We start from the raw sequence: 20,422 nt of genomic DNA on the forward strand, positions 1-20,422 counted from the left end.
AAACAAAAGGCAGCCGCTTCCCGGCCGAGGAGCGGGACGAGCCGGGGAAACGCTCCCGGCAGCACAAGTTTGAAACCACCAGCCCCGATCGGCCTCGGCCATGCATCACCTTGGGCGGGCGGCGGGGTCATTGTTCCGGCTGGGGTTTAAACTTGCTTGCCGAGTTCACTTGGCTTTTTTTTTTTTTTAATATATATATATATTAATTAAAAAAAAAGGAAATTAAACATTGATCCTCCAAAACAACTCCCACCTCACTGAGGACACCTCGAGAGCCAAATCGCCAACATATCTCATCTCACATGCACATATTTGGGGATAATTTTTTGTCTCCTTTATCTTACGGCCTTTTTTTTTTTCTTTCCTCCCCCACAGCAGAAAAGAAAAAAAGCACACAAAAGAAAATAAAACACTGTATTACCTTTGCTTTTTAGGTACTGAATGTTCAATCTCTAGCTGCTTTCCATGAAGCTCCACTTTCCCTAAAAACAAAATGTGTCTGGTTTTTACAATCTGGGTGGAGTGGTCAAAAAGAAAAAAAAGAAAAAAAGCCCTGGATAACATTCTACCACGCGAAACCTTTCATTTTAATTCAAATTACGGTGAACTGCACACAAATGCATTTGCCGATTCCTTCACAAGTGCATTTTATTCGATATAAGACTGGCTTCAAATGGGAAGCAGTGGGAGGGAGTGGCGAGTTAGCTGTCTGGACAATGTTCCTCAGGAATATTTAATTCCTTAGTTCATACTGCTCGGCTTTTAGCAAAAGAAAAGGAGGAATAATGTTTGGAGACAAAATTCTCTGCCTTTATTTAAGGCCTCGTGGTTAATTCCCGCGGAACTCCTTCGGGGAGATTTTTTTTTCCTTCCCCCCATTAAAAGGCTCAAAATTGTTAACTCCATGGCAGAAATGGATTTTTCTCTTTGAAAAATGGGGTGGCTGCTCTGCAGCTGGTTTATTTGGGGCGAGGAGGGGGGGGACAGAGGGGATTGGAGATGGGAAGAGCTTGGCGGGAGAGGTGGGCGGGGGGAGAAGGAGAAAAAAAACGAAAATTTAAAAAACGAGCTGCTTCCCGGGGAGCTTTTTCTCTCGCTGCGAGCAGCATGGCGACCTTCGCGCTGCTCCGCGCATCACATGCCCCAGGAAAGCCCGTTTCAAATCAAAATGGCCAAAGTCCCAGCCCCCCGCCCGCGCCGCCGCCGCCGGGACCCCCGGGCCGAGCCCCGGCGGGGCGGGCGCCGCGCTGCCGCCGCCGCGGGGGCGCCCACGGGGCCGGGGGGGCGGCGGGGAGGGAGGGAGGGAGCGGCCCCCGCCTCGCCCTCCCCTTCCCCTCGCTGCTTTTCGGCGGAGGGGGGGGTCGCCCCCACCCCACCCCACCCCGCCCCGCGGGGCCCCTCGCTGATGCAAGCGCCGTCGGGCAGCGGGGGGCGAGGGGGTCCCGCCGTCCCCGCCCGGAGGCAGGATGCGGCCGGGGGCTCGGCCCGCAGCCCCGGGGAGGGGGGAGGCCGGGGGGGGGGGGGGCGAGGCCGCTTACCCGAAAAAGTTTCGATGGCTTTCATGGCCCACTGCTCGTCGGGGCAGTCCACAAAGGCATAGCCGGCCTTGACGAGGAAGGGCCCGCTGAAGGAGATCTTGTGCTCGGTGAAGACTTTCTCCAAGTCGGCGGCGGTGACGCTCTCGTTGAGGTTGCCGATGTAGAGCTTGTTCATGGTGGCGGCGGGGGGCGGCGGGCCGCGGGCTGGGGGGCGGCGGGGCTCGCAGCGCGCCTCCCGGGGGGGCTCCACCGTGCGCCCGCGCCGTCGGGCTCCGGCCGCGCACTGCCACCCCACAGCCGGCCGGGGGGCTTTTTCCTCCTTTTTTCTTTTTTTTTTTTCCCCTCCTCTCTCTCTCTCCTCCTTTTTTTTTTTTTCTTTCCTTTTTTTTATATTCCGCGGTGGGCTTTTTCCCGGGGAGGGGGGGAAGCAGGCGGCCGCGGCGGGGCTCCGAGGGGAGGGGGGGCGGCGGCGGGGCGCGCTGCTGCGACGGGCAGGGCGGCTGCGGGGGCCCCCAAGTCGGCCGAGTGGCACTCGAGTGTCACCGGACGCCTCTCGGCAGCCGGGCACCGCCTCTAAATAAAACCGACCTGGAAAATGAGTGAAAATGTTTGCTGGAGGAAGCCACGTGGTGATGCGGGAGGGCCCGGCCCCCGGGGGGAGGGGCCGGGGGGGAGGGGGCCCAGCCGCCGCCACTTATTTATTTATTTTAATTTAAATACTACGGTATTTACCTCCACCCCGCACACACCCCCTCCGGTGCGGCGACGGCGGGGGGGGGGGGGGGGGAACCACCCGCTCCCCCCCCCCTCCCCCGCCAAGCCCCGTCCCGTCGGAGGCACTTTCCCATCTGCTGCAGCCCCCCGCCCCCACCGCGCCCCTCCCCCACGCGCCCCTCCCCCCACGCCGGCCCCGGTGCCTCAATGGGATTTTTCTGGGTGTAAAAAACTTCGGCATCAAAGGGGCCGGGAGGTCCCCTGGCGCCAGGGCGAGGGGCTGGGGGCGGCCGCCCGCCCGCCCCCCCGGGGCTGCGCGCCCGCCGCGGGAGGATGGGCCCCGCATTGTTTTAAGCGCTGCCTGCGCGGCCCCGCGGAAGCCCCCGGGAGGTGGGGGGGCTCCTCCCGGCACAAAAGGGCCCCGCGCTGGGGCAGGGCCTTTCCCCGACGGCAAGGCGGCGTGTGCGGGGCCGCCCCCCCCTCCCCCCCCCCCCCGCGGCGGGCAGCGCCGGCCCCTCCCTGCCCCCTTCCCTCCCCGCCGGCCTTTTCTGGAGACTTTTATTTTTAGGCTCGAGAGGGGATGAAAATAGCAGCGCCCCCCCCCCACCCCGCCCCCAGCCTCCTTCCTGCCTCCCCCGACGGGGCGGGCGGCGCAGCCCGGCCCTGGGGTGCTGCCGCGGGCGGGGGCGGCCCCGACTCCCCGCCCCCCCCCCGCCCCCCCGCGGAGGCACCGCCGGCCCTTCCGCGCCTTCAAGGAAAACGCGCAGGGGGGAGCTGGCCCGCGGGCGGGGGGCACCACCCTCCCCCCCCAAAAAACATATCGCAGCCCCCCCAGGCGGGCGCTGCTCGGCGCTCCCCGCCCGTCGGGGGGGCCCCGCGGGGGCGAGCCCGCAGCGCTCCCTTCGCCCCGCCGCGCGGCAGCGACGTGACGCGAAACGCCGATTTTTTTCCCCCATTATTTTATTTTTATATATATATATTTTTTATTTTTTTTTTTTTGCTCAGCGCCGGGGAAGAGCTGCGTGGGGAATCTAGTAAATAAATCCGCAGTTACTGGGAAATCCGAAGTTGTGCGAGTCCTGGGAAACAGATGCGCGCCGCGAGCACCTCTGCGTGCGCTGGGCGCTGCAGCTACCCAGCCCCTCGCCCAAAGGAGCGATAAAAACTCTGCAAAACGGCACTGAAAGCAAAGAGCGTTCAGCTTTCCCTCCCGGATCTGAGCTATTCTCTGCCGTCCCGGGATCTTTGCTTTTAAAACACGCAGATGCTGCTCACCAGGGAAAGTTTGGTTTCCATCCTCCCAGCTGCAGCGTTTGGCTCTCCTAGAAGTACCAAAGTGAATCAGCCCGAGGCGGCTGTGCGGGAGAGCTGCGGCGTCCGCGCGCGGGTTTCTCAGGCTCCCGGTGCCTGAGCCAGGCTCAAAGCTCGCAGGTGAAAAGAGGGGAGCGATGAAATTGGGGAATGCGTGTGCTGCAGCTCGGGGAGCGCACGCCGGGTGCTCCCCGGCTGAAAACCGCAGCACTCACCTACCTCCCCCGCTCCCTGTGTCCCAGGCAAACAAGCTGAAACGAGTGAGCCCCGCTCTGCCTCAGCTCTATTTCTAAGCTGGACCACGACACTCTTGTTGTTGCTGTTTATTGGTTTACCGAGCACCTTCCCCCTGTAACATAACCCTCTGCAGTAATGAAATCAAGGGAACCAACCTTAAAAAAAAAAAAAAAACGCCAAACAAAGAGGGAAGTCTTCAATTTAGACGTGGAACAAGGAAGACCATCAGTCAAGCTCCTGCCCCTCGGTGGAGCATTCCAGATGCGAGGTATTTAGGGAATGCAAACAGCAGAGGCTCGATCATTGATCTGCTGGGGGGGGGGGGGGGGAGCTGCCCTCCTCCTCCGCCGGGCAGGGGGGGAGAGGGCTGCCCCCCCCCCCGGCTGCAAGACCCTCGGCAAAGGGAGCCGTGCCCCCCCCCCCCCGCCAAGGGGAGGGGGCTGCAAGCCAGGCTGCAGCAGGAGGGCTGCAGCAGGGCACCGCTCAGCAGCAGTTTTCCCCGAGATGCTGCCAGCTCTGAAAGCACGTGTGGCCTTTTTCCTCCCCCAGGACCCTCTCAAAGAGGGCTGCGCTGTTAGAAATCGCTCTGAGCAGTTGATTTGTTTGCCTGGGCTTGCAAACAATTTCAAAATTGGTAGGATCCCCCTCTTGCATCAACATAAATTTGTTTATGGTTTTATACATAAAATCTAATTTTGGCCAAAGTTTTTTTTCCCCCCCTGAGATATAAATCCTTGAAGCAGGCAGAAACATTCTTACTGAGTTTTGACAATTTATCTACAAGTCCAAAAAACAATTGTTGTCACTTAAGTGCTTAGGAAAATTTGTTAAGGTACGAGGTTGAAAGGGAGTGGAAAATAATGCATCTGAGATTTCAGTAAGTGTGGGCTTCATTCAAAAGGGTGTAATTCCTGCAGTCTGCTGAAGTATTGTTGATTTGACTCAGAAAATATCTAAAATAGAAATAATCTTTATGACAGATTAGTGGTTAACTAGAACAGATTATAATCTGTAATTTTTCTGCCAGTTGTTGTTTGAATCTTTCTTTAATTTTTTTCTTTCAATCTCTGGTGATATCACTAATGTTTAATTTTGACAAAATTAAAGCTGTATTTAAAAACCCTAGAAACTGTGGAAAATCTTCAGTTTCAACAGTTTGAAAGTATGTCTTAATTATTATCAAATAAATATGTGCTGAAAGTTTTCAGTAAAATACATGGATCATAAAGCAAAAAAAAATAGAATTTTATTTTCACAGAATCTGTTTCAATTATGTCTCAGCTAGCAGAAATTATCTGAACTCAGAGCAAGCCTGTGTGTAAAACATAGGTGAGAATTCAGCAGAGTAGGAAGAGTGAACATGACAGTGGGGAAATATTTCCTTTTACTTAAGTGGAATCACAGTTTAAACCCCCTTTTGTTCACTTTTTATTACGTGGAAAACATTCATGACTGGAAAAAAGAAGCTCCTATCCAAGAAGGTCCCACTGATTAAAGTGTGTGTGGACAAATTTGTTAAGAATCAAACTGATTGGGAAATTAGTTTGCTTTAAAAACAAAATTCAGGTCCGCGCTAGATTTTTGGAAATTCCCTTGATTCTCTGAGCTTTTTCAGGGCTGTCTTTGCTTTTAAACACAGCTTTGCTGGAGCTGGGGCAGACGGGGCACCGCAGCCCCAGCGGGCGCTGGGAAATGCCCCCCTGCTCCCTGCCAGGGCACCTCGGCCAGCACCAGCGGGGAGCCTCAGCAGCAGCACAGCTGAAGATGGAAATGGTTAAATCTGCAACTTTCTCAAAGATTTGGATATTTCCTAAACATTTGAGTGCTTCAGTTAAAAACAAAGCAAACACTCAGATGAAGCCTGGCTTAAAAAAAAAAAAAAAATCAACTCACATCTTGAAAAATCCTTTAGCTGGGGTGCTAAAAGTTGGAGTCTCTTTAAAACCAAAACAAGAGAAAACCACAGGCAAACAACTATTTTCTCCTCCTCTCCACTTGTGTTTGTTTGCTATTGCTGCCCTCGCTGTGGCGCAGGGTGGTCAGCTTTGGTTTTGCCTCTGCTTGGTTGCACTTTCCAGGTCTCCTAGACCAGAAAACTGGATTCTCTGTTTGGGCTCACGCACATGCAAAGAACTGTTCGAATTGAAACAAAACAAAGCTGCTTTGCATTGACATTTTTTCATGATGGAAATGCTCTTGCTCACCTGGGGGGCTGCAGCCCACTGCTTTGGGTAAGCAGGAAACTCAAAAAGCAAAGAAAAATAAAGCTCATTGGAAAGAGCCCCATAATTGTGTTGTTAGTAGAGTCCCTTTAATTTTCAATTTCCCCCCAGATTAATTTGTAACAACTTCCTCACAGCACACCTTCCTAACCTGAAAGTTTACTGTTTTTCTTGCTCAAAATCACTTGTGAGGAGTTGGACACACAGTGGTAGCAGCCATCCTGCCCGTGGATGGCTTGAACGATGGTGGGAAGTTTTGGTCTTGGTACAACGATAAACTGAATTAATGCAGTTCAGAAAGCATCTTGGAGGATGACTTCTGCTGTTGCTGAACTCCCCCTGACCTTATTTCATGTAGCAGCTGATCTTCTGAACTCCGCTCCAACCATTCCCCGCACTTATAAAGCGCAGATTAAATGTTTTCCTCCCAGTGACTTCAGGTATTTGTATCAGATTTCCTTCGGGCTGAAATTAATGCTTTTATACCAGATTCATACTACCCGAGCACAAATATGGGGGCCCTATAATTGCAAGCCACCATTTAGATTCCCCAGGGAAGGGAGGGTTCGCCACCACTTAGTGCTCTTCTCCCCTTCCCTTTTCAAACTCCCCGTAGCGCGAGGCAGCGAAAGGCTCAGTCATTAAAGCCTTTCCATTTTTGTCTAATTCATCATACCCCAAATGACTGTAGCCTGGGAGGTGGCAAACTGCAGAGCAAGTTTGTTGCTGTGGGTCACTTTAAAAATATAGGTCATTTCACAATCTAAACCTTGAACCATACCCCCCAGCCGGTGCCGTGGCACCAGCACGGCTGGGCTGCGGGAAACGCGATGGTAGGAGAGCAGCGAGGGCACGGGATGGAAATAATTTTGCGTTACTGAACCGGCCACTTGGGCAGTGTCGTCTAGTTCCTCGTCCTGCTGGTACATACTTGGGATTTATCGGAACTGATTATTTCCTCTCCTTGCCTGCAGCTCCGCCGCTCTAATCTCTCCAGCTGTTTAGTTCTGGCTCTATCTATGCTCAAAGAGGGAATAAAGTGTGTTTTTCACATCAAGATAGCTGTCGCGAGGTAAAGTGCTAAAAGGACACAGCACAGGTAGTTTTAAGGCTATAGCAAGTTGAGATCATCTTTGCACCCTCTTGAAGCAGCAACAACACTCAGCTACGTAGAGGTAAAAGTTGCGACAGTGGAATTTTTACATTGACATGGTTCTGTGGTCAAAATAAATCTTTTATGCATTGGAGTTACAGCTGCCACCATGGGCTTTTTGTTACAGCAGTTACTGTGCTATAAGCTGTAGGTCCCTGCTCCTGGGGGTATATGATATACATTAAAAAAAGAAAAAAAAAAACAGTAGAGAATGGAATACGCAGAAGTCTATATTCTCTGTGTTTTGTGGTTCCCATTTTTTTGAATTTTTCAAAAGCAATGACAGCCAGGGAGGATCTGAAATAGCCATACCAGTGAGCTGAATTAGTCAAGAACAACTGCTGGAGCCTCAAAAGGCCCTGGGGTTTGTTTGCAGTTGAAAGGGAGTATTGGCATTTAAAGACATATCTGGTATTTTGCCACTGTGAAAAAACCTGTTCCATCCCTGCAAGCACTGGAGGGGAAGGCAGGTTTGAATCCAAAAGAGAGGCTGAAGTGATGTTCTCCGCCCAAAAGCTTTCCCGTAAACCTAGGCAGAACATCTCTTATGCCCCACGCAACTAAACTGGAGTGCTGGACAGGTTTAAGCACAAGGGATGGGACCAGGAGCCAGGCAAATCCTCACTGCCTTCAGCTAGAGCCAAAGCTGCCTTAGCTGCCTTTTGGTAAGTCTGAGCTTCCTGGCAGAGCCCTGGCAACTGGGAGCAGATGCGTGATTTCCCATCCCGACAGCACAAACCCTCGGTGCTTGAGATGGAAGAGACCTACCTGGGTTAGCCAAGGCTGCGAGCGGCCAGCGAGACCCCAGGCAGCCCTCGGAGGAGGGCAGCAGGCTGGACGTGGAGCCAGGGGTCGGGATAGAGATGGTGGTACTTGGAGAACCAGTGCTCAGCCAAGATGCAACAGGATGAGAAAAAGCATGTGGGGGTTACTTACCTCCTCTGCAACATGCCATTGCTGGTATTTCAGAGAGAGAAACAGCCCCAGAGAAAGCCTTGAGCCTCTTTCCCTTTGACAGCAGCAAAGCTGTGTTGAGAACAGACTCGGTCCTGAGCCAGGATCAGAGTTTGAAAGAAGCTCTAATGCTCCCCATCTCAGTGAGAGCATGGGGATGGAAAACAACTCAAAAAACCCTCCTTCCTCTCTCCCCATGGTTTGAGAAGTAAAACAAGCACTAATGCTGAGTGGCCATAGCTGGATACAATTAGGACCCACAGCTCACCCTCACCCTTAAATCCCCTCCGGAGCAGAGAGCAGTGCTTTCACCTGGCATGCTCAGCTGCCGAAATCCTCCGGCAGAACGGAGGTGCCCTGCGTGGAGCCCTGCAAAACAGCACCCAAGCACTGCTGCCCCAGGGAGAAGGGAAAACCGTTCACCGCCTCCACGGGGAACAGGACGGCGGTGTAAATTGTGCTGATGACGGGGGGAAGTCAGAGCCAAACGCTGGAAGAGATTTCTTGGGAAGTTTGCAGCATACTTTCAGGAGCGAATTAGACTCTTGTCTGCTCAGTGTGATTTAAGTAGAGTTGATCCTATGTGGAAGGAGGAGAAGGAACAGATGACCTGCTAAGGTCACTTTCAGCCCTATTTTCCCTGATTACAGAGACATCTAATACTTGAAATGCTTTGAAATCAAAGTTGCCCTTGAGATGTTTTGGTGTCTCAAAGCAGACCAGGAGGACTGTTTCAGTAACACAGCTGTGATCTTCCCAAAGTATTTCCAAATTCCTGAAACACTGACTCCTCGGGTCAGGTCTATCGCTGAGAAACGGAGAACTCGCTCTCTGAGCACCGTGCAGTAGGGTAGGGCGAAACGGGGCAGCCGCAGCTCTGCTACTTAGTTTACAGGGAGGCAAATGTAAATGCTCCAGCTGGGTGAAACCTAAACCAAAGTGTTTTCTGTCCCAGGCTGGGGACCCAGCTAAAGCTTGTGAAATGACTCCTGTTATGAGAGAACGTAGCAGACCCCGAATAACGCGTCGGGGGAAGCGTTGTTGGAGCTCTGCTGGTCAAAGGCTGGAGAAGGGCAAGGTCTGCGTCTGTAATTAGCCCCTCTGTTGTGCTGGGAAAAGCAGCTGTGGGTATGTGGCCCTTCAGGGCAGCGCTTCACTCTTAGCCTCTAGACTTCACAGACCTGATGTGGCAGGCAAAGGTTAATCATTTTAGGCATTGATCTGTGGATATCGCACAGATAGAACAAAATTCAGGCAACACCACATCTCTTCGGAAATACTTCTGTATATCTGCTTGGGTTTTTTTTTTGTTTGAAAGATTGTGAGAAATTTTAGAGCAATGCTGCAGTCCAGACTGGATCATGAGCAGATGCCCTGAAATAACCGTAACTGTGAACAGTAGGTCAATATTTAATGTTGCTGGATATTTATTTCACTCTATTAACTTTATATCCTACAGAGGCACTTAATGAGGGGAAAACAAATAGGGTGCACTTTGGAGAAACAAGATATCTGAGTTGGCTGGGAGTGAAGTACCCAGAATACATATAATAAAGCAACCAGGATAAACTATTCCATTTTATTGATTAGCAACTGTGCTGCGAGTGTAAATTGGCTACTTGTAACTACTACATTGCATCATTTATCAGAGCAGGCACGATGCTTGTTGCGTGGACGAAAGCCTTTGGAGATCCTGGGTGCTTGTGTGGTGCTGGTCACAGGACTGAGCTACGTGTCAGGTAGTTCCTGTGAAAGTAATAATTACTCCCTAATAGCGCTGAAGTCTTAATCTGCCCTAACAATGTCCTTCTAATGCTTTATCTTAACGCAATATAAATGCAACACTTTCTGTCTGAGAGGCAGGTTACGCTGGGCAATTGGATAACTAGAGAGCAGCGAGAGCTTTCCTTTGCCAGCGCTGGAGTGAGCGAGATGCACGTTAATTCTGTGCTCTGCGTTTTACTGGTGTAGAAATAGTGGTAGCGGTTGAAATAAGTCTGCATCCGATAGTGTGTCACAGCAGCGCTTTCAAAACGTGGGACAAGCACTTCTTAGAAAGGGGCTTCAAAACGGGTAGCCTTTATTCGGGGAGACGTAGCCTGCCGTGCTGGAAGTGCTAGATTGCCATACGCCTTACGGGCAAGATATGCGAGGGCACCGTGCCAGCACAGTGAAACCCTCTCCCGCCGTGCAACCTGTGACACCTTCCAATTTTGCCATTATTACTGCAGTTCCGCTCCGGGCTGCTTCTTGCACAGCCCTGTTAACCAGAAACCTACTTTGTTCACACAGATCTGAGCTGCAGCTGAGCCAGCAGCGGTCTGGGAGGCTGCGAACACACATCCCTCCTACACCCAGGTGTGCTGGGTTGCTGCTCCTAGCTGCTCAGCCGAACTACGTGAACAAGTGCTGGCAGACCTGAGGGGAAGGCTGCAACCTGGATAACCTCCTGCAAAAGCTCAGACAGCCCTGGGGAGCTGAAGCGTGGATGGGGCTGTATTCTGCAAATCAGCACCATCGGCCGCGGGCAGTGTTTCGTTTTGGTAACGATGTGCACAGAGCTCAGCGTGTGGGTCAGGCTGGTACCAGAAAAACCAACCAAGCAATTTCTGCTCCTTTGGTAGAAATAACCTGTGTGCGAGGGGGATCCTGGAGTACCTGGGATGCAGCCAGGACTCGTAGACCACCGAAGTAGCTGGTTTGCCATTACAACAGCCAACAGCATCAGAACTTACTGGGCCTGGCACTGCTCCCAAACAGCCCTGGGGTGGGTCAGATGGGTCAGACGCCAGGGAGAACTTTACCAGGCGTGAAGTCATGGCAGAGCTGGTGGAAGTGGCTTTACCCTTTGTACTCAATGAATTCTGCCATGATCAACATCTGGGGCACATCTGCCCTCCTGCAGTGTCAGGGGAAGGAGAGGTGATGGCCTCCGCGACACGTGTCCCCGGCCAGCGGCCGAGCGGCGCAGAGGAAGCGCCCCATCGCTCGCTCGGGACAGAGGCAGCTGGATTCACACGGCTGAAACGGGCGCTCTGCTCCGAGCTCACCCGGCTGCCCCTCCTGACCGCCCTCCCGTCGCGGTCCTCGAGCAGCGCAGCGAGGACGCGAGCCCCTCGCTTCGGCAAAGTTACTCCTACTTCATACCTAAGAGCGAGGAGGAGCAGCCCGGATCTCGCTAAGATGAGATTCGCACTTTGCAAAAGAAAAGATGGAGATCAAGGAAGTTTTTACCGGTGGAAAGAGGTGCTATGTGTAATCAGGTTTTAGACCAACGCCATATGTATTATGCCCACAATACACATTCATCCTTGATTTTGCAATATGGTAATGTTTAATTGCCATTAATGTAAACATATTTTAAAAGGTTATTTTCCTGCTCTGCAGGTCAACGGACCTAATGAAGCAGATCTAAGTGGGTTCGAATTGCTTTGATTAGGTGCTTGATTTCCTGTTTACTCCATGGAAGTGGGTTCAGTCCCTCACAGCTAATATATATAAAGGCTCCAAAGGGTCTTGTCTGAGCACCAGAACCGGCTGAAATCCCCTGGGCTGCTTCAGAGGAGCAGGAAGGTAAGAAGCTCTGCATCAGTCTTTCTTTTTTAATTTCTATTCTTTCTTCTAAGCTAACAGTGGCAGTGACTAGAGCTAGAGTATCAGATAGTAGATGTAGCAGAGCAGGAACAACCTGTACCTTTGGCTAAGCTTTCTCCAAAGTGGCAGAAGACTAGCAATTATCTTGTTAGGTTTGGCAGAAAGGAGTTGAAGCTGTGTACGTGTGATGCTGTAAAGGCAAAGACCGTTATTTCAGAGGAGGCTTCCGTGTGCAGGAAATAGCTTGGGATCTGTGCCTTTAAACAAGTGCTACCAAGGGAAAAAAGGTGAAATTTGTTCTCAGTTGTTTCTCATGTCCTCCCGGCTATGGATAAAACAGGGATAATGCTTTTTCCAAAGCAGACAGTATTGCACAGGGGAGCTAGAAAGCCTTCATGTGGCAAAGCTCCCCATGGCAGATAATGCTCCTCCAGGGCAGCTGTGGAACAGGTCAGCAAACCACCTTCCGTGAAGCTGTCAAATTCTGGGATCAGAGGAGCGTAGGTACCTCAGGAAACCCTGTGCCAGTCGGGGACAGCAGAGCTTCACCAGTCCATTTCAGTGCCATTCAGGCAGAAAGGTCTTGTATTAACTCAGAACTTGTTTTCCGACAATCTCTGGAAAATTTGGACCTCTTCTCTTCCCTTTTTGGGTAAATTCATCATTGTCAGAGAATGCTTTAATGAGCACTGCCCTCTTAAAATTAAGGCTATCACACATTTCCTCTCCTAGCTTCATAAATAATTACCTTAAGCACAATAATATTCTTCCACGACTTAGCTATTTCCAGATCATTGTCACACCCATCGTTATATTATATCATCAATATATGTAATGAAAAGCAAATAGAAGTTATTTAATCAGTTATTTAATCATGACACTTTTTTCAATTCTCATTAAAAATATTCCTCAGCTTTTTGTACAATGGAATTTACTTTTGGTGTTAGCACACTCCGTACCTATTTATCTTTTATTGTTTTAGCTAAAAGTATTTTAGGGATTTTTGCCAGTGTTCACAGAATATTACACCTTTGTTTTTAAGAGTATTAATCTCATCTTGATGTATCTGAGATAATGTAATGCATTTGGTATTTTTTTCACTTAATAAGAAGGGCTGAAAACATTTGTAAAAATGTCATAGCTTTCCAGAAATAAAGTGCCTTAATTATGAAAAACATTCAAACTCCCACCTTCTGTAAAATAATAATTAAGACTATTGTAAGAGGACAAATAGCTACTTATATGAGTAAAGATACATTAATGTATAAATAAATTTTTGAAGGATGGGATACCTGAGTCCTGATCTAGTCCTGTTCTTCCTGTTACTTTATTATTCTTGTTAACAGCAACTCTCCATTGCAATGCAATTTCCAGAAATATCTATAACGAAGAGTGAGGAACAATAAAACATATCTATGAGCCATGATAAAAACCATTTTTGTACAGACTTTTTAGAGCTGGGATAGTAATTAAAAGAGCTCAAATGTCCGAGGGCTGGTGAGCTCAGCTGTGGATGTGAGGACCAGAAACAGCTTGAAACTAATAAATCTTGGGGTCCGATCCCGTCACTGTCCATGCGATATTTTTCATAAGTGATACTCACTGTTTTTGGCTCCGGTCCCTACTTCAGGCATTACCTCTCTCAAGAGAAAAATCTCCCAGAAGTTAGATCAACCTCCTAAATCCCGCAGAACTGTAGCGTGGGACAATCGGGATGCCACGCTACTCCCGCTTCCTATGGAACTGCCTGATCCAAACGTACATTCCCCTTCACATCCTTAAGGTTGACTCAACCCTTAAAGCACAATGAGGTACCAACGGGGTCAGCTTGTAAACATGGAGGAAGACAATGTCCTTGCTTCAAGGAATGTGCAACCCACAATGAATTTGATGGTTACAATAAAAGTATAGGGAACAAACATTAAAAGACACCAGGGCAGGAAAGAGCATTGGCATTGAAAAAGTAATTTAAGTGGGAACGGCAGAGGGGGCTTTGTAGGATGGAGAAGGCTGTTCCAAGCACAGGGACTGAAGAAACACATTTACAAGCACAGACACGTGCCTAACCACTGCACCTCCTTCTGGGTTTACTTTCCTGTCACTTCTCTGTCCCCATGCATTACAGGGGCCAGACATTTGAATTGCTTTCTACTTTTGAACCAAGAAACAAGCCAAGAAAATGAAGTCTTTGAAAGTTCTCTCTCTGCTCCTTGCCTCTCTGAGCCTTGTTTTGATGGAAGAGAATGTCTCGGGGTAAGTGTTTAGGAACAGCCCACAATGCATTTTGAGCCTTTTCCAGCTCCCCGTTGCAGGCAAATGGACTCTTTCCATTGGCATCTTGGTAAACGGGTGAGAACATCAGTCCTCAGGTAGACCTCGGATAATAGACAGACAGCCTACAGTACAGAGACGAGCAAATGATAATAGAGGTATCAAGCTAAAGCCTTTGAGTCAGAGCCAAGAACTCTCAAGTTCTGCAAACTTCATGGCTCAGGGTTGGGAGGAACAGGCTGGAATTCAACTAGGAAGAGAACAAGGTTAGCTGGGAACTAGAAATGAGATGCAATTGTCTCACATGAATGAGGCTAGGGAAAATTTGAAAATATGACCAGTAATATAAAGTAGGCACATAACAAAGACTTTCTCTCTCTTCTTGCCTCCTGCCATGAAATTTCTGAGAGGATCCAAAAGGATCCTTATTAGAGCAGTAGGAGTTGCAGCAACTCCAGACAATAGTACGAAAAAAGGATCAGCCTTGGCAGCCTTTGTTAACTTAAGCGGCCGCCAACTATGTCTATGCTGCCAGGCCAGCACTGGCATCAAGGTCAGACCTTGTCTCCTGCCACCCACCCTTTAGGCTCTCCAGGACACAGGAAGAGCTTCCCTTGGCCCTAGGTCTGCAGCTCGCTAGAGAAGGGAGCCTGAGTCGCCTTGGTACCTTAGCACTGAGCCAAACTTCCAGTCCGTGTGAGTCGGGCGATGGCAAGGAAGACCACACTGAGCCCAGACAATCAGTAAATATCCCAAGCTCAGCTCCTCCTCTGTAGTTGAAGCTGAGCTGCAGCTGGGTTAGCAGCCAGCGAAACGGATGAGAAGCGTGCTAGCCCGTTCTCTAGCTACCTCTGCACTTTATGGTGCAGGAAGGGTCACTGGTACCAAAAAGGATTAAAACTGATTACAAAACCTTGCTGACTATAGGAGCTGCACGTGGAACTCCAAGCAAAAGCCTGTGTAGCGTTCGCTCCCCATGTGTGCTGCACTCACTCGTGTCTGTGCTCCTACCCTAGCGTAAGTGTAAGGAGTCCCAGTGCCAGAGCGGTGCAGAGGCGCTACTCTGAGGCCACCCTGGCAAGCGATTACAGCCGCACGATGGATAACATGCTGAAGAAGAACTTCGTGGAATGGTTGCTAGCCAGACGGGAGAAGAAAAGCGAGTAAGTGTGTAGACTTTCAGTGCTCCTATGATCCAAACTTTGAGCTGTCGTCAACCAGCTGATGGCTACAGCAGAACGTAGAGCTGAGGATATTTTTCTTGGACTACAGCAGTGATTCTCTGGGGACTTGTTTCTTCTTTCTTCTAAGCCCTAGAAATGTTTCTCCTCTGTCAGCAGACAGCACAACTATCCCTCTACCTATCCAAACCACCTTCTTCTCTGGCTGCTGGTAGATGGAATGGGAGGGAGCTGGATTTTGTGGAAAAGCAGCATTTTAGCACCCTCTTGTGGCATTCCGGGCTGTTATCTTCCAATTTTGCCTTTCCAGGAACATCATTGAGCCATACAAGAGGGAAGCCGAGCCCCAAGTATCCGCTGTGAATGGCCAAAGCCTGGACCTGAGCAGCCAGGAAGCCAAAGACTTCTTTGCCTGGCTTCTGAAAAACAAGAAAAGTCAGAGGTGAGATCAGAGAACAGACAGAGAGAAAAACTGTGGTTGCATGGAGGGAGAGGTCCCCCAGCGTTTATCCAGGGATATTTTGGGGCAGAAATCAGTGTCAACAATGTCAGCATAGGAAGAAAAAAAAATCCATTTCAAAATGAAATTTCATATTTTGAAACTCTGTCTCGTGAGGGAGGAAAAGAACAAAGACAGTTTTAAAATTTTGAAATGTCTCTCAAAACGCACATTTCGGAAAACATGGGGGTAGAGGGGCTGAGGGGGGTCTTGCTTTTGGAAACGGCAGAATAGCCTCATCAGCTCCGTGCTCTGATAAGGTCAAAGCACTACCTTTTGACGAGGCTGAAGCACATCCATTCCCATAACTTTCTAACATCACCGTAACGGTGAAGTCAAAATGAAGTGTTTTGACCTAATCAAAACAAAGCCCTTCCACCTTATCAGAAGAAAACTTTCCTGTGGAAAAATGAGATGGGATTCATACATTTTCTATCAGATATTTTGATTTGATCAAATCTGCCCATGGGGGGGAAAAAAAAACTATTCCACTGAGAATGTGTTAACCAGTTAAAACCAGTTATTTCCTGATATCACTGCTACAAGCTCATGTCATGAAAAGCCTGTCATCTAAACATGAAACCACAGAGAAGCCTGAGTGACCAAAGAAAAATTTCCCAGTTTGTTTCGGATCTGTGCCTTTTATTGGATATTTTGCAACTCAGTCAACCTGGACATCTAGATTCTTCCAATGTGCCTACGCGGCTCGCAGTAACGATGGCGATAAGAGCTAGCTTTGAACAGGTACTTCTCGGCAAGGTAAATGGGTCCATATGGAGCGCTCTGCTGCTGCAGCTCGAGTGCCTCCGTCTCCCCAGCCATCTGGCTGCGAGCACACTGGTGTATCGCAGCGCTGCCGCTTTGTGCTGCGTCAGCATATCCACAGCCTGTCAATGGCCCGTTTCACCTCCCCCAGTCTTAGCTTATGGCACAAATGTTCGAAAAACAAATTGCATGCCTTAGTCCAAACACAAATCTGTTCTCAGATACATTCTATATTTAAAAAAAAGAAAAAAAAACACTCCGCACACACAAATGAAGGAAACATTTCCTTCCTTTAACACGAAGGAGATTTTACGAAACCTAACAGGTTGCTGTTGCTAAGTCCTAAAATGGTGGCACAGAGGAATACAGGCACTCACTGCATGCAGCCCACATCATTCAGGCACAATTCTAGTGTCTCCATGCAAAAATACTAAATCTCTATGTACAAGGAGTCACGGGACAGTCATCTGGAACAAGTATCTGGTGGCATTTGCAGCCTTTCACAGCCTTTGCATGCTAACTGCTTTAGAAGAGGGGGGGAATGACACTCGGTGGGGGAAAGGAAGGCAGTTATGGTTCACAGAGGTGTTTCAGGCTGAGCACTCAGAAAATCAGACACCAAGAATTGCTAATCATACTGAAAATACAAAATCAAAGAAACCAGGGCTTTGAGGGATCTCAGGAGGTCATTTAGTCTGACCTCTGCTCCAAGGCAGGATCAACTCAACCTAAACTGTTCCTGACAGATGTTTGTCTAACCTGTTCTTACGGGGGGGGGGGGGGGAAGGGAAAACCTTTGATGGTAGAGATTAATCAGCTTAATTAGCCTCATTCTTAAAAAAGAATTTTTCTAGTGTCTCCCCTAATCTCCTTAATTGCAAATAAAAAATGTGGCTTTCGAGGGACAGTCCTTGAAAACAAAGACTTTCCTTTGCGAGTTTGGAGCATAGATGCTGCTTCACCCACGCTCTGCCTTTGCTTTGATGCCTTCTGGGTATACAAGCGAACACGGCACGCTGCGGAGTTGGTGGACAATTCCTTCTCGCGCCCCAAGCCTGACAGACGTGCTCACTGTTAAGCATCCCAGAGCTGTCAGTCCAAGGCGCTGTTTTGTGCAAGCAGCTCATCATGTCAAAAAGGGGTTAAAGCTTTTGTGAATCCTTTGGCTACAGTTGGGGCAACTCTCAGCCATCAAGATTTCCCCTTATTCTTTCCTTCCCCACTGGCACTTCTATTCCACAATACAGGAAAAACTGTTACTAAGAGCAAAATGCCCTTTAATTCAAACAGTCTCTCCCTGTTTACAGCTCATGCTCAGGCAGTAGCAGAGGGACTTTGTTAAGCAGGAAATGACTAACTTTGTCAAGCACCTAAGTGGCACCTGCAGGAAGAGGACAGAGAAAACTAAAAGGATATGGATCCATGTGGCACTAACTAATTCTTGATCTAGGCTGAGAAGCAGGGATTTTATACATGGATGCTTCAGAATATAGGGGGAGGAAAGGCTGCAGAGAGAAAAAAAAAAGGATGAAGTGACAAATTTAGTTAAGAATAACAGGGAGTACTGAGAAATAGGAAAAGAAGAAAATGCAGCCTCCTGGCTGCGGAGATATGAAGCAGCGAAGGCAGGAGATGAACTGAGGCAAGAGCCTGAGGTGTCTAATTTGAATCAGGCTCAGCTGAGACCCAGGGCCCAATCGTAGCAGGAAGAGAGAGAAATCCTTCTGGCTCCCTTTTCTCAGAGCAGTTCATCCCTGTCAGTTCCTCCCCATTGACACTGGCACCACTAGCTCTGCAGAACAGTCTCATTTCTCAAGCTCTGTGGGACAGACAGGAGCTCTGAACCCAAGTGTGAGATGCCCAGATTTTCTAGGAACAAAAAAACCCTTGAGAGTTTCACAGAAGGAAAGATGGAAGCAACTGGCAGCAAGCAGCAAAAAAGATAAAAAAGAAAAGTTGCCAGGACTGACAGGCTGGCGAGCAATGCATTGAGTCAAAGATACTACAACAGAAAGAAAATAAAATGTTCCTGTGAACTTGGGGGTATAGGAATAAGCGGCTGTTATATTCTGCATTTGGATTGTTTTCTCCCATTTGTATTTATGTCATGGGACATTTCTTGCAGTTTTACTTCTCCAGATGGATCAGAAGATTTGAAGGATGTTTTGAGCCAGGAGTTTCTGACATGGCTGATTTCGGCTGATCTCTGCAGACCAACGTGAGTGGCTGTTCTAGCTCTATCTGTTCTTAAAAGCACCCCTCGGATCCCTTTCCAGCACTGTACAAAGGCCCTGCCGCAAAGATGCTTGCTGCAGCGTTCAATCAATGGGTTTAGGATTTCCATAGATAACCACTCGGTGCTCACACGGTGCAGCTCAGCTGGATTTGTCTGAAAAGTAAAGAGCTCTGGCCAGAGTTTGGCTCTGCAAAGGTATTTTCTGGTCACCTTCATGACAAAGTGGGGAAAAACAGTTTTCAAATAATGACTATCTAGAGAAGGGGGATTAGAAAAACACCTTTTCCCTTGTTTTATGATAAAAGGTGGTGTTTATGAAATGAAAAAGGAAAAAATAGTGGTATCAGACCACTTACAGGAAATACTTTTTCTCCGCATTGCACACTGCTAGAAAAGACATTCAGGGAGAAACATAACAAGAACTCAGGATACAAAAGGTGCAGGGCAGGGCTACCAGAAGGCTCAAGGGAACAGAGAGCACATCTTACCTTTAGTCTAGTAAAATGAATGCTGAGGACAAAGTCACCGTCTATAAACACCAGAGAGAGAGAGAAGAGCTGTTTACGCTAACAGAAAAAGTTGGCACAAGAACAAAAAGGGATGAACTGGCCATGAGTAAATGTAGGTTGAAAATAAGAGGCAGATCTGTGCTGTGGACAATTCCATGCAGATTGGTCACAGTGTGCTGGCTGGCCAGCCAGCAGGCCAGATAAAACAAATTACTGTTGAGCTTATTGTGCAGTCCTCCTCTCAGAAGAACATCTATTTGCATCTCTCTAATCAGTTTCTGATTTTCTCAAAACTTGAAGGTACTTACTAACAGGTACTCACTAACTTTTGACACTTCTGTCTTGCTATCAAAATGAGCAAATGGGTTTGCAAGCTATCAGAAGGGGGTGGTGGGTAGAGAGGGTGGTAACATATGACTTCTTTCACAATGGCTTAATGCAGTACTATAGGGATTTATATTTTTTTCTCCCACATCTGCTTCATTAGGGCTCTGTAACTCCAGGACCCTCCAGAGGAGCTGCCTCTTGATCCTACCCACAGATATGTTAAGGAGGAAGATATTTTATGTTCCCTCTGCTCTGTGCATATTGTCCAATTTGCTAATGTAAGCAATAAAGAGTTTAGTCTGAAGCTGAAATAAGACTGACTTAGACTCAATTTGGGGACAGACTACAAAATATTGCATTAAAAAAAATAAGCGTCCTTCCAAACAAGGCTCTCGTAACGCGCCTTGGGAGGGCCGATGAATTCGGTCTACACTGAACCACAGCACAGGCGCGGGTCTGAGGTGCTCGGGAGCCCGGGACCTGCCACGGGGCCCTGGCCTGAAGAACGGCCGAGCATCGGCTCCGGCTGTGCACAAAACTTCACCCCGCGCTGCTCATCCTGGAAACGAACCCCGACCGAGCGCTCGCCTCGCCACGACCTTCTGCCAGTCCCCAGCAGCCGCGAGGCCTCACCTTCCCTTCCCGGGGGCCCAAAACCTCCCCAAACAGACTCACCCCCACCCGGGGGGCCCCAACCCCCCCCCAACACGGGCTCACCCACCTCTGGGGGGACCCAGACCCTCCCAAAACAGGGACCTACTCCACCTGGGGGGCTGCCACCTCCCCAGATACTCGCCCCCACTGGGGGGGCTCCAACCCCCCCGACAGGGACTCGCCCCACACGGGAGGGCCCCAAACCGGGCTTCACCGGGGGGGGGGGGGCACCGCCCCCAGCAGGGCCTTCCCTCCCC

General features: G+C 49.3%; 2 protein-coding genes across 2 annotated transcripts in view; one reads left to right on the forward strand and one right to left on the reverse strand.

Moving 5' to 3' along the window:
* IGF2BP1 (insulin like growth factor 2 mRNA binding protein 1) overlaps positions 1-2,168 on the reverse strand; it is a 34,137-nt gene extending 31,969 nt beyond the window's left edge. The window contains exons 1-2 of the mRNA XM_064524625.1: positions 1,539-2,168; positions 422-482 (exon numbers count right to left, since the gene is read on the reverse strand). Of these exons, the coding sequence (XP_064380695.1) occupies positions 422-482; positions 1,539-1,713 (236 nt within the window). The 5' untranslated portion in view covers positions 1,714-2,168. The remainder of the gene's footprint in view (positions 1-421; positions 483-1,538) is intronic.
* A 9,472-nt stretch (positions 2,169-11,640) lies between these two features.
* Positions 11,641-19,831, forward strand: GIP (gastric inhibitory polypeptide). The gene is made up of 6 exons (XM_026106974.2): positions 11,641-11,702; positions 13,849-13,976; positions 15,011-15,157; positions 15,486-15,617; positions 18,565-18,657; positions 19,672-19,831. The coding sequence occupies exons 2-6, from the start codon at positions 13,903-13,905 to the stop codon at positions 19,679-19,681; spliced, it is 456 nt and encodes a 151-aa protein (XP_025962759.2). The 5' UTR covers positions 11,641-11,702; positions 13,849-13,902; the 3' UTR covers positions 19,682-19,831.
* Positions 19,832-20,422: the final 591 nt, after the last annotated feature.

The sequence above is a fragment of the Dromaius novaehollandiae genome, chromosome 22, assembly GCF_036370855.1.
Source record: "Dromaius novaehollandiae isolate bDroNov1 chromosome 22, bDroNov1.hap1, whole genome shotgun sequence".
Classification (NCBI taxonomy): domain Eukaryota; kingdom Metazoa; phylum Chordata; class Aves; order Casuariiformes; family Dromaiidae; genus Dromaius; species Dromaius novaehollandiae.

What these genes read in the sequence shown, in the direction of transcription:
- GIP (XM_026106974.2), top strand. Translation starts at nt 13,903, where the DNA reads ATGAAGTCTTTGAAAGTTCTCTCTCTGCTCCTTGCCTCTCTGAGCCTT. An exon ending in ATGGAAGAGAATGTCTCGGG is followed by an intron (nt 13,977 to 15,010) that starts GTAAGTGTTTAG and finishes CTCCTACCCTAG; the next exon opens with CGTAAGTGTAAGGAGTCCCA. An exon ending in AGACGGGAGAAGAAAAGCGA is followed by an intron (nt 15,158 to 15,485) that starts GTAAGTGTGTAG and finishes TTGCCTTTCCAG; the next exon opens with GAACATCATTGAGCCATACA.